General features: G+C 41.9%; 1 protein-coding gene across 10 annotated transcripts in view; it reads left to right on the plus strand.

The window, feature by feature from the left end:
- OSMR (oncostatin M receptor) overlaps nt 1–12795 on the plus strand; it is a 72473-nt gene extending 59678 nt beyond the window's left edge. For 8 of the 10 annotated variants that reach the window (XM_008262129.5, XM_017344693.4, XM_089313150.1 and 5 more), the window contains exons 14-18: nt 4927–5100; nt 5471–5638; nt 9250–9331; nt 9858–9930; nt 10247–12795. In XM_008262129.5, coding sequence (XP_008260351.3) covers nt 4927–5100; nt 5471–5638; nt 9250–9331; nt 9858–9930; nt 10247–10822 — 1073 coding nt within the window. In that variant the 3' untranslated portion in view covers nt 10823–12795. The remainder of the gene's footprint in view (nt 1–4926; nt 5101–5470; nt 5639–9249; nt 9332–9857; nt 9931–10246) is intronic. The other 2 variants (XM_051853801.3, XM_089313151.1) reach the window with 1 other exon arrangement.
- The last annotated feature ends 111 nt before the right edge of the window (nt 12796–12906 follow it).

The raw sequence follows: 12906 nt of genomic DNA on the forward strand, positions 1-12906 counted from the left end.
GTGGAAATCCAGTTTTCCCAGCACCATTGCTTAAGGGGAATGTCCTTGCTCCAGAGATTGATTTTAGCTCCTTTGTGAAACATTAGTTGCCTGCAGATGTGTGGGTTGATTTGTGGTGTTTCCATTCTGTTCCATTGGTCTAACCATCTTTTTTTGTACCAGTACCAGGCTGAGGCTGTTTTGATTATAACTGCCCTGTAGTATGTCTTGAAATCTGGTATTGTGATGCCTCTGGCTTTGTTTTTGTTGTATAAGATTGCTTTAGCTATTCAGGGTCTTCTGTGTTTCCATATGAATTTCAGTATCATTTTGTATATGTCTGAGAACAATGTCCTTGGTATTTTGATTGGTATTGCATTGAATCTGTAAATTGCTTTTGGTAATATGGACATTTTGATGGTACTGATCCTTCCAACCCATGAATGTGGGAGATTTTTCCTTTTTTGCTTCTGTATCTTCTATTTCTTTGTTTAATGTTCTGCAATTCTCATTGTAGAGTTCTTTGATCTCGTTGGTTAAATTTATTCCAAGGTATTTGATTGTTCTTGTAGCTATTGTGAATGGGATTGATCTCAGTTCTTCCTCAGCTGTGGCACTGTGTATAAAAAGGCTGTTGGTTTTTGTGTGCTGATTTTATATCCTGCTACTCTTTTATGAGTAGTTTCTTAGTGGAGTCTTTTGGGTCCCCTAAATATAGAATCATGTCATCTGCAAATAGAGGTCGTTTGACTTCCTCCTTCCCAATTAGTATCCCTTTGATTTCTTTTTCTTGCCTAATGGCTCTGGCTAAAACTTCCAGGACTATATTGAACAGCAGTGGTGAGAATGGGCATCCTTTTCTGGTTCTGGATCTCAGTGGGAATGCTTCCAACTTTTCTCCACTTAATATGATGCTGGCCGTGGGTATGTCATAAATTGCCTTGATAGTGTTGAGGAATGTTCCTTCTATACCCAGTTTGCTTAGAGTTTTCATCATGAAAGGGTGTTGTGCTTTATCAAATACTGTCTCTGCATCTATTGAGATAATCATATGGTTTTTGTTTTGCGGTTTTTTTAATGTGATGTATCATACTTATTCATGAATATTAAACCTTCCCTGTATCCCAGGGATAAATCTCACTTGGTCCCGGTGAATGATCTTCCTGTTGTGTTGTTGGATTCGATTGGTTAGTATTTTGTTGAGGATGTTTGTGTCTGTGTTCATCAGGGAGATTAGTCTATAGTTCTTTCTCTGTTGCATCTTTTTCAGGTTTAGGAATTAAGGTGATGCTGGCTTCATAGAATTTGGGAGGATTCCCTCCCATTCAGTTGTTTTGAATAGCTTGAGAAGAATCGTAGTTAGTTATTTAAATATCTGATAGAATTCAGCAGTGAATCTATCCAGTCCTGGGCTTTTCTTTGTTGGGAGGGCCTTTATTACTTATTCAATTTCCATCTTGGTTATGGGTCTGTTTAGGTGTTCTATTTCTTCTTGGCTCAACTTAGGTAGGTTGTATGTGTCCAAGAATCCATTTCTGCTAGGTTTTCCAAATTTGTTGGTGTATAGCTCTTTGTAGTAATTTCTGATGATTCTTTCTTTTTATGGTGGCTGTTACCTTTCCTTTTTCATCTCTGATTTTATTGATTCAGGTCTTATCCCTCCTATTTATTTTATTTTTTCAAAATTCCAGCTCTGCATTTTGCTGATCTTTTGCATTGTTGGTTTTGATTTTATTTCTTAATTTTAATTATTTCTTTTCTCCTACTAATTTTGGGTTCAGTTTGCTGTTGTTTTTCTAGGTCCCTGAGATGCATTGATAGCTCATTTATTTGGTGTCTTCACTATTTCTTGATGTAGGCACCAATTGCTATAAACTTTCCTCTTAACACTGCTTTTGCTGTATCCCATAAGTTTTGGTATGTTGTACTGTCACCCTCATTTGTTTCCAGAAGTTTTTTGATTTCTCTTTTGATTTTTCTATGACCCACTGTTCATTCAGTAGCATGTTGTTCAGTCTCCATGTGTTTGCAAATGGTCTAGAGATTCCTGAGTTGTTGATTTCCAGCTACATTCCATTGTGGTGAGAGAAGATGCATGGTATGATTTCAGATTTTGAATTTGCAGAGACTTGCTGTATGGGCTAGCATGTGGTCTATCCTAGAGAAAATTCCATGCACTATGAGAAGAATCTGTGTTCTGCAACTGTAGGATAAAGAGCCCTGTAGATATGTTAGGTCCATTTGTTCTATAATGTCAATTAACTGTTGTTTTCTTGATGATTTTCTGTTGGTTGATCTGTCCCTTACTGAAAGTGGGGTATTCAAGCCCCCCATTACTACTGTATGGGAGTCTATGTTTCCCTTTATAGACCCATTAACATTTATTTTAAATATCCAGGTGACCTGTAATCAGGTACATACACATTTGTAATAGTTACATCTTCCTGTTAAATGGATCCTTTAATCATTACATAGTGCCCTTCTTTGTCTCTCTTAACAGTTTTTGTGTTAATCTATTTTGTCTGATACAAGGTGGCTACACCAGCTCTTTCTTGGTATGCACTATATTTTTCCATGCTTTCACTCAGTCTGCTTGTATCTTTGTTGGTGAGATGTGTTTCTTATAGGTGGCAAGTAGATTTTTTTTTTTCAATCCATTCAGCCAGTCTATCTTTTTACTGCAGAGTTGAGGCCATTTACATTCAAGGTGACTACTGCTAAGTAACAACTTGGCCCTGCCATTTTCCCATAAGTATTCCTATTGTTGACTATGGATTTACTTCGTACTTTTTACTGGGAGATTGTCTGCCTTCACCTTCTTTTTGTAGTGCTGACCATGTTTCTGTGTGTAGCACATCCTTTAGCATCTTTGTAAGGCTGGATGAGTGGTGACAAATTCTTTCAATTTCTATTTTTCACGGAAGGTCTTTATTTCACCTTTGTTCATAAATGAGAGCTTTGTAGGGTACAGTATTCTGGGTTGACAGTTTTTTCTCTTCAGACTTGGGATGGCAGCAGGGAAGACTTGGAATGTATCTTGGCCTTTCTTTTCCTGGTTGATTGGGGCTTCTGTAGTCTGGTCTCACCTCACTCTCCAAAGCTGGTGCTGAGGCTCTCGGCTGCTGGGGTCCTCCACAGTGTCCCTCTAATTTGCATGGAGTTTCCTCCCTAACTCTTCCTTAAGACTGCACTCTCTCCACTTTTTAAAAACTATTTTCCCTCCTTATTCTGGCATCTTGGAATCATTCCCCATTTATTCTAGTAACTGGGTTTTTAAATGATTTTGTAATCATACCAATGTAAAATGTTGTCTTATGTTTTTTTCAATATCATGAAAAAGAACAAGGTGAAATCACTGTTGACTATCCAAAGGCAGACACCCAGAGTTCATTTTTTAGGTATACCCAGGTATTCCTTTCTACAGACACAATGGTAAAAAAAGAGAGATCTTCCTCAATGCCCTCTATAAACTGCTTTTGTGATGCATGTGATGTTCAGCCATAGTATTTTATGACTGCAGTGTCTTGTGTACACAGGTCATGTCAGCTGTTGCTGGACAATCTAAAATGACAGTGGTTTTCATCAATAAATGATGAAATTCAACCCTGAGATAGGCAGGAGGTGTGTTGCATGGGTCAGTGTGCACAGTTTGTGCATCAGTGGGCCAAGGGCAGCCTTCAGAATAAATGCACCCAGATTTGATCAGTTATCCTTAAGTAACTGCATTGTCGCACCCTGGGAACCAGAGTTCAAATTCCCCCTTGTCTTTAAACAAACACCACCCTCTCTTCTTCCCCTTCTTATTTGAGTAGGTTCTCTGGTTGAGCAGATCTAGAATTCAAGACTAGAATTAAGGGGTATATATTCAGCCTACTAGTTGATACACCTATTGGCACACTGTTGTGCCTGGAGTTGAGTCTGGGCTCCACTTGAGTGTCCAGTTTCCTGCTGATGTGTACTCAGGGAGGTAACAGGTAGTTGGGTCCCTGCCACTCACAAGGGAGACCGGTATTGAGTTCCCAGCTCTGGCCTGGCTCAGTCCCAGCTGTTGTGGGCATTTGGAAGTGAAACAATGGATGGGTGCTCTGCCTCTCACATAAAATAAAATATTTTGAAAGAATAGAAAGATGTATAGGGTGACTTTTAGTCTCTTTGCTGTATAACCTTTATAAAAACTTTAATTTCTCTGGGCATCTCTTTTTATTGATTTTATCTGGAAGGCTGAAAGATTCCCATCCACTGGTTTATTCCCCAAATGCCTGCAACTACAGGGGCTGGAGGCAGGCACCCAATATTTGACCATCATTGCTGCCCTCCAGGATCTACATTAGTAGGAAGCTGGAATTGTGACACGGCCTGGAAACGAACCTAAACACTCAGGTGTGAACGTGTCTTTTTTTTTTTTTTAAAGATTCATTTCTTTATCAGAAATAGTTACAGAGAGAATGGGAGAGGGAGATCTTCCATCCGCTGGTTGACTCCCCAAATGGCCACAATGGCTGGAGCTGCGCTGATCTGCAGCCAGGAGCTTCTTCTGGGTCTCCCACCCTGACTTGGGCCATCTTCAATTGCTTTCCCAGGCCATAGCAGAGAGCTGGATTGGGAGTGGAGCAGCTGGGACTCGAACCAGAGTCTATATGAGATGCTGGCACTGCAGGTGGAGGCTTTACCTGCTTAGACACAGCGCAGGCCCCGTGGGACAGTGTCCTGACCTGAACGCTTGGTCCCTGGGCATTCATTTTGTCAGCTGTGAAAGGCAAGGCTTGTTCCACTCCTTCCCAAATCTCCCAGCTAAGCCAAAGCATAAGCCCTAGGGAAACAGATAAAACTTCTTTGTTTGGCATAAGCTGTGACGGCCTCTAGAGCTGGCTATGGCTGTACTTTCAATTTCCTTGAATGTTGCTATTTAGAGATCATGATTTTTCTTATCCCAACTTCCTTTCCTAGCTCCTTCATACAATCCTCAAGTGACCATAAAAAACTTGACATCCCACTCCTTCACTCTGAGCTGGGAGGATTATTCCACAGAATCCCAACCCAGTTTTATACTTGGCTACCACGTCTATCTCAAGTCCAAGGCAATGCAGTGCCACCCAGGATTTGGAGAGAGAACGCATTCAGGTGACGTTTATTTTTGCTTGTTTACTCTCTCAAGACCTCATTATTTGAAGTGTTTTAACTTACATAAAACATCAGTGTGGCTTGGTATTTTTAGAACTCAAAGCACCTTCAACCTAAGAAAACCTACCACTTAGAATTAAGGAAAACAAGATCCTTTCCTAAGTCTCCTGGCAAGCTCTTACCTGCATTTCCATGTGTCCTCTCTGTATCACCAGCCTCCCTCGTTGGGTGGGGTTTTGGTTTGCTTTTGGTTTTTGCTTACTGTGCCATCTCCTGAAAATTTTACCAGTGTCTCTGGGACACTGATTTTTGGTTCATTAAGAGATGCTGATAGATCTCTGCTGTACTCTTAAATTTTTTTAAACCACAGATGATTCAGTATGTTGCAAATACAAAATTGACAACCCAGAAAAGAAGATGTTCGTTGCAGAAAACCTACAGCCAGAATCCTTGTATGAGTTCCTCGTCACTCCGTATACAAGCGTTGGGGAAGGCCCCAATGGCACTTTCATAAACATCACAACTCAGGATGAACACCGTGAGTCTGTCCCTGATCAAAAAGCCTTTCCTGAGAGGGTCCCTGGGAAACTAACAGATTACAGAAACCTGTGACAGGATTTGTCTGGATTAGGAGTTTTATTTCCCCCCTTTAAATGTACTTTGGTTTTTTTTATTTGAAAGACAGAGATTGTCCTGATGCCTGTTCATTCTGCAGATGTCTGCAATGGCCAGGGCTGAGCTGGGCCAAAGCTGGGAGCCCAGACTTAATCCCTGCCTCGCACATGGGTGGCAGGGACCCAGGGAGGCAAGGCATTGTCTGCATACATTAGCAGGAAGCTGGATCAGAAGCAGAGCCAGGACTCAAATCAGGCACTCCAGGTTGGGATGTAAGTGCCCCGAGTGTATAGTCACCACTGCTTCAGACATCTACCCCAGCTTAGGAAATTTCAACCATACCTTCTTCTTCCCCATTACTCTTTTCCTCTTTGTCATCTGTTGTTCCAGAAAGAATGCTGCACAGTCCTCCTAGATAAGACAAGAGTAGAGCTCCTCTCACTGATTATGGCCTTGGACCTTCCTCTTGCCTTCTCATGGCCCAAAGGGACATGTCTCTGGCACTCTCAGAATGGACTGAAAATCATACGTGGTATATTTCAGTGTTGTCAACTGAAGAGCCATGGGCTGCTGTCGAGGCAAGGGCAGCAATGGGTTTCTCAGCAGAATTTCTCTCTGCAGCCAGTTTTCCTTCTGGCCAGTCTTAAGGGCTAACCAGAAATGGCTACGTGGGGATGTGCAGGGGCACTGAGCACCTGTTCACAAACTGCATGTTTCCAGATTTGGTCAGGGAAGGGAGAGATGATGAGACAGTTTGGCCTACGGTGGGTGTTTGGGGCTACAGTTAAGAAGCTGCTAAGGACATCTGCATTTCTTTTTGGGGTGGTTGGCTTGAGCCCCAATAAATAGCTCTACTAATGGCTTAAACACATGGCTTAACCCATGTGAGAATCCAAGGTTCCTGGCTTGGCCCAGCCCTGGCTATTGAGGGCATTTGGGGAGTGAACCCAGTGGATAAAAGATCTGTCTCTTGCTTTAAAAAAAAATTTTTTTTTAAGTACACCTGGCTGCAAAGATAAAGGAGGAAGGAAGAAGAACTGGTTGATGGGAAAATTTATTCCTTTGGCAAAAGCCCAACGTCCAGGGAACCGAAGTAACTGAGAGAAGGGGATAAAAGACCCTTGTCACTAAGGGTGTCAGAGAAGATCCATCCTGGAGAACACCTTGGAAAGTACTGTCATGCAGAAGTTACTAGCTTTCCTTGGTGCATGGTCTCTTTGGAGTGTGGCTATAGAACTGGGATGGCTTCATCGGGTAGGGACTATTACCCCAGGAGTGCCCTGGCCAGTGACACCCACAGAGTGGCTGCAGGGGCAGGCTGTAGCACTTGCCGATAGTTCAATGCTAGACTGAAACATAGCCTTAGGTCACCAAGTCAAAATCCAAAGCTCCCCCTTAGCTTAGGATTTGATGATTTACATTATTTGAGCACAATTGCCACTTTAGAATAAATTTTAAAATTATTTTAAAATATCTGAAAGACAGATGAGAGAAACAGAGTGAGTTAGAGGCCCCCATCCACGAGTTCATTCTCCACATGCCTGCACCAACCAGGAAGTCTGAGGCCAGGGGGACAAGGACTCGAGCTGTCATCTGCTCCCCTTCAGTACGCACAGTAGCAGAGCTGGGACTCCAATCCAGACCCTCTGAGACAGGGCACAGAGGTCTCACAAAGGGTCTTCACAGCTGCACCAAATGCCCACCACTGACATTTACTGTTGGGTTATTTTTCTTCCAGCTTTCAGATGTAATTGGTACATACATAGACAATGACCTGTAACACTACCCTGTATGGTTCATTTATCTCCCTTAAGTTAACTCGCATTAGCCTTGGCTTGTATCTTGATTACTAGAAACAAAGTATTTGAAATACTCTACTTGCAATATCCGATTAACTATACCTCAAACCTTACTGAATAGAAATCAGAAATACATACATTTGGGACAGGCACTGTGGCACAGTGGGTTAGCCTGCTGCTTCGGATACCTGTGTCCCAGGTCGGAGTGCCTGGTAGAGTTCCAATCCAGCTTCCTGCTAATGTGTGCCCCGGCAGGCAGCAGATAGCTCAAACACTTGGATTCCTGTCACCCATATGGGAGATCTGGATAGGGTTCTTGGCTCCTGGCTTTGACCTGGCCCACCCCAACTGTTGCAGGCATCTGGGAAGTGAACCAGTGGATGGAAGATGGTTGTATATGTCCATTTATTTGAGCAACAGAGTAACAAAACTTTAAAAATAAAATGTTGACATTTGCTAAAAAGAACAGAAGTACACAAAAAATTAAGTGAAGTGGCAAAATTGTGCATAAATGTTTATTCTGTTTTTAATTTAGTTTTTTTATTTACTTAAAAGGCAGAGTTGAAGAAAGGAGAGGTGAGACAGAGAAAGAAAGATCTTTCATCTGCTGGTTCACTTCCCAAATGGCCGCAAGGGCCAGGGTCAGGCAGCTGAAGCCAGGAGCTGGGAGCCTCAGCTAGGGGTCTCAAGCGGGTGCGGGGGCCCAAGTGCTTTGGGCCATTTTCTGCTGCTTTCCCAGGCAGGTTAGCAGGGAGCTGGATCGGAAGTGGAGCAGGCAGGTCTAGAACAGGAACAAATTTGGGGTGCTGGTTTCACAAGCAGAGGCCTAACCTACTATGCCACAATGCCAGCCTCTTCACTGGTACATTTTAAAACTGTTGTAAGCTTTCCTGTGACTGGCAGGCTAGATCCCTATATGGAGATAATGAGGCACAGGGAGGGAAGGTCAGTTGTTTTGACGGGTGTCGATCTGTATTTCATTCTGAACCTAACCATCATACTGAAATAACCTAGAAATAGAAATGAAAAAGATGACAAATGCCAAAATATTGCCAAGGATGTGAAAATATTGAAACTCATACATTGCTGGCAGGAACAAACTGGCAAAAGCCGTTGTGGGAAATAGAACTGGTTCTATCTTCTAAAGTGAACATATGTATAACTTAGATCTGAGTACTTACATTCCCAGGTGTATGCCCTAAAGAATACCCATATAACCCCCAAAGCAATACCCAAGACATGGACTGGAAAGCCCATAGCAGCACAGGTTATGAGAGTTGCAAACTGGAGATACCCATTGCCCATCAAATGGGAAGGATAAGTAACGGTGGCATATTCACACAATGGAAATAATGTGGGCAAATCACAAAGGCAACACTGTGTGAAAGAAGCCAGCCATGAGTCTTGGTGTGTTTCCACGTAAGTATGGAAAGAGGCAAATGCCATTTGTGTTGCTGAGCTAGGAGGGCCGTTTTGTTGGAAGGGGATAATGATGGCTCCCCATTGGAGCTTCCCTCTGATGTGTACTCTGAGAGTCAGCAGGTGTCTCTTAACGATTTAGGTCCCTGTCAGCCATGTGGGAACCCAAACAGAGTTCTCAGTGCCTGGTTTCAGTCTGGCCCAGCCTCAGCTGTTATGGGCAATGGGGGGTAACCCAGCAGATAGAGGCTCATTCTCTCAAATAAATGCTAAATGAATTAAGAATATATATATCCCTTTCCTTCTCCTTCTTCAGCCAATATTCTTATCCGTATCATACTGCCCATGATTCTTTGCGTCTTGCTCATCATGATCCTGTGTTACTGGAAAAGTCAATGGTAAGTGTATGAGGAAGGATTTAGCCAAGACTGGAAACAGGGAAAACTCTGGAAAGCAGTTAAGACAGAGATGACCTTGACTTGTGTGTGTGTATGATATATATGATATAACATATATGTATATATTAGTTCTGAAGAGGAAAAGGACAAAGAAGGCTTACTGGAAATAGATAGGAAACTAATTTCACAATTTTGCTTTCTAGGTCAATATACAAGGAAAATAACCAGAACTGAAAATAAAAAGATGGCCCAAGTTTGTCCCTAGCAATGACTAATGCTTGTATCTTATTATAGGGTTGGTACTGTACTATAGTGCTTTACATATAATAACTTACACTTAGAGCACTGTTGTCAAGAGTAAAACAGTTAATGCCATTTAACCAATGAGGATATTAAAGCATGGGAGATTAAGGAACTTGCCAAGTGACAGAGCAGGAATTAGAACCCAGGAATCAGACTCCACCATAGTCCTCACTCTTACTATTCCACTGTGTTGTGAAACTCAGTCTGGTTTTGTTTTTCCCAGGATGAAGGAGGAGTGTTACCCTGACATCCCAGATCCTTACAAGAGCAGCATCCTGTCAATGAAAAAATCCAAGGTGAATGTTGGGAAATACCTCTTAAGGCCTAACCCAGTGTTGGGATACAGTTTCCCAGACCCCCTCAGGAAAATAAAACGTAAAAGCCACTTTTGCTCCTACAAATGCATAATTGGAGCTTTGATTTCTTCTGTCAGGGAAAAATCATATGATTTCTAACAGTACCTGCAGTTAACTTGTGACCAAGAAGAAACAAAACTGAACCTCTAAGCACTTCACACTTAATGCAGTTAATGTTATATGAACATACATGTCCACACATTTAATATGCTTCAATGACACATGCCCATTTTATTGACATCTTTTTCCCCCCCAGGAGAATCCTCACCCAACAATAATGAATGTCAAGGACTGCATTCCAGATGCTATTGAAGTTATAAACAAGGCTGAAGGGACTAAGACACAGTTCCCGGGCACCAGGAAGTCAGTGACAGAAACTGAACTTACTAGTCAACCCGTCTACCTTTGCCTCATTGCAACAGAAAACAATTACTCCAGCCCTGGACCCTGTATCTGCTTTGAGAACCTTACCTATAATCAGGAAGTTTCTGCGTCTGATTCCTGTGGCCATGGCCCAGTAACCCCTGAAGAACCTCCGAGTCAGCTGGGACTACTGGCCTCATCTGGCAGTTTCCTCAAGGCACTGGAAAAAAACTACACGAACTCCCTGGAAGAGAACCCCAGTGGAAACAGTTTGCGTTATGTGTCCCAGCTGGCTTCACCCTTGTCTGGAGACAAGGAGAGTCTGCCAACAAACCCACCAATGCTGGTGCTGTGTTCAGAGTATAAAATGCAAACGGCAGTGCCCTCATGCCTTGCGTCGCCTCCACTCAGTGAAGACAGCAGCCTCTCCTCAGTTACCCTTTTAGGTGAAAGTGAACACTACAGTTAGCTAGCATACCATAATGCTTTATCTTTATGCTACACAGATAATAAGGGGAACATGGTTGGCACTAGTCCTTCATCACAGTAAGCTATTGCTATCTGCAGGTCTTATTTGCATAAGACCGCTGCAGTCTGACTTGGTTAGAGGTACCAGCTGTGGAATTTAACATTCTTCGTTGGAGAGGGCTCTTTCGAGATGGCGGCATCATAGGAACATGCTTAATTTGCTGTTTTTTGCTCCCCTTTTTAATAGGAGACCTGAGCTTGACATACAGGTAGGCACCAACCACTCCAGACCTTACCCACTCAGGGTAGCTGTGGTCCTAGAAATTCAGTTTTTAATGAGAAAATACTTGTTAAAATTTATCCCCGTTTAATACCTTCAGAGTAAAGCTATTAAAGTTTTTAATAAAGGGCACAAATTGTCAGTGTAAAGTGAAAAAGTCACAGGTGTTTAGGATCACCACAAGTTTTGGACTTGAAAGTTTGTAGGTTACTGACATAGTAAAATTAATTATTTCAGGAGCACAGACCTAATAGGTTAAGATTTGTTACTGAGCCAAGTAAGATCTCCAGTGCTCCTGTTTGACTTGCGAGTGGGACAGTGGGATAGATGAGGAACTTCCGGCTCAGTGTTAACATAGAAGACTGATGTCTGCTGAGCAGAAGTGATATTCCATCACAATTTTTGATGACTACCTCAAGAGTAGAAAAACATTAATCTCATTAACATTTTGAGTCTTTTTTTCCCCAGATCTATTTTTACTTACCATCCTTTGGACTCTGCAATAGGTTGTCAGGGTCAACACAGCACACTTCGTCTTCCTACTGTGCTAAATAGAATTTAATTGTGAAAAGTTCTGGGAGAGGGAAATTGTACTGGCTCCTGGGCAACCCTGTCTTCTTGAAACCAAAATATGCAAATCTTCTGGTATACACCAGGTTCTCTACACCTGCTAATTTGTCCTATTTCTAGATGATCACAAAGGAGGATTCCTTTTTGTTTTGCTGACTGCCAGGTGGTAGAAATGACTGCCTATGTTCAGGCGTCTGCTACCCACTGCTCTGCACTGTGCCACTTCATCCTGAACAAACTGCATCAACATCTCAAAACCGTGGTTGTCCTTAGGCCTAAATGTACCGGCACAATCCAGCAGTCAGTTAACCAAAACCAGAAAATATTTTAAAAATATTGTATAGTATTCCATAAAGCAGAACTTGAATTTACTGTGTGCCAAGCACTACACTGAATCCATACGCCGCCTTCCATCTCTCCAGCCCTCACTGGAGCACTGTCCACCGAAATACCTTGTTTGTGGATTATATAGTTAGGCCGATGATGGTTCTCTCTGTACTGAACGTATATAGCCTTATTACTCCTTAAACATTATAACAACTATTTACATAGTATTACATTGTACTGGCATTATCATCTAGAGAGGACTTAAAAGTCTGCAGGAGTTGTGTGGGTTATATGCAAACACTACGCCATTTCACATGAAGGGACTAGAGCCCTCTGTGGACTTGAGACTCCATGGGATATCCCGTTACCAGCCCCCCATGGATACTGAGGAATAATTACTGCTGTTTAAGGTTTTCATTGTTTTCCTTACTTATAAAAACCATGCCATTTGCTGGAAAAATGGGTATGTGCTCCTAATGTACTACGAAGCAGTACTTTGCTGAGTCTAGGTGTTGTGAGACTTTGGTGCCAGTATTGTCATCACTTATCCTATTTATCCCCCTTTATCAAGCAATTTTACTTTTCATTTGAAACCTGTACAGAAATGTCAATGTCATTGATTGATTTGTAAATGGTATCCTTTATATAATTTTTATAAAATAATCCACAAAACCTTTAAGTCATTTTTGCTATTGCAAATACCCTTAATTAAGACTGTACCATTACCTTTTACCTACCTCAGGGCAATGAAACCCGATTAGTATAGACAATAAATTACCACATAAGTTTACTAAAAATGTAAATTACTGGGTCCCAATGCAAACTTCCTAGTCAAAAATTCCAGATCCTGTGCTGCAGAAACTCTAGTTCACAGGCATTCCAGAACATACTAAACTTTGAAAATCAAT

This window comes from Oryctolagus cuniculus, chromosome 14 (assembly GCF_051225735.1).
Source record: "Oryctolagus cuniculus isolate XC-2025 breed Fujian yellow rabbit chromosome 14, ASM5122573v1, whole genome shotgun sequence".
Lineage (NCBI taxonomy): Eukaryota > Metazoa > Chordata > Mammalia > Lagomorpha > Leporidae > Oryctolagus > Oryctolagus cuniculus.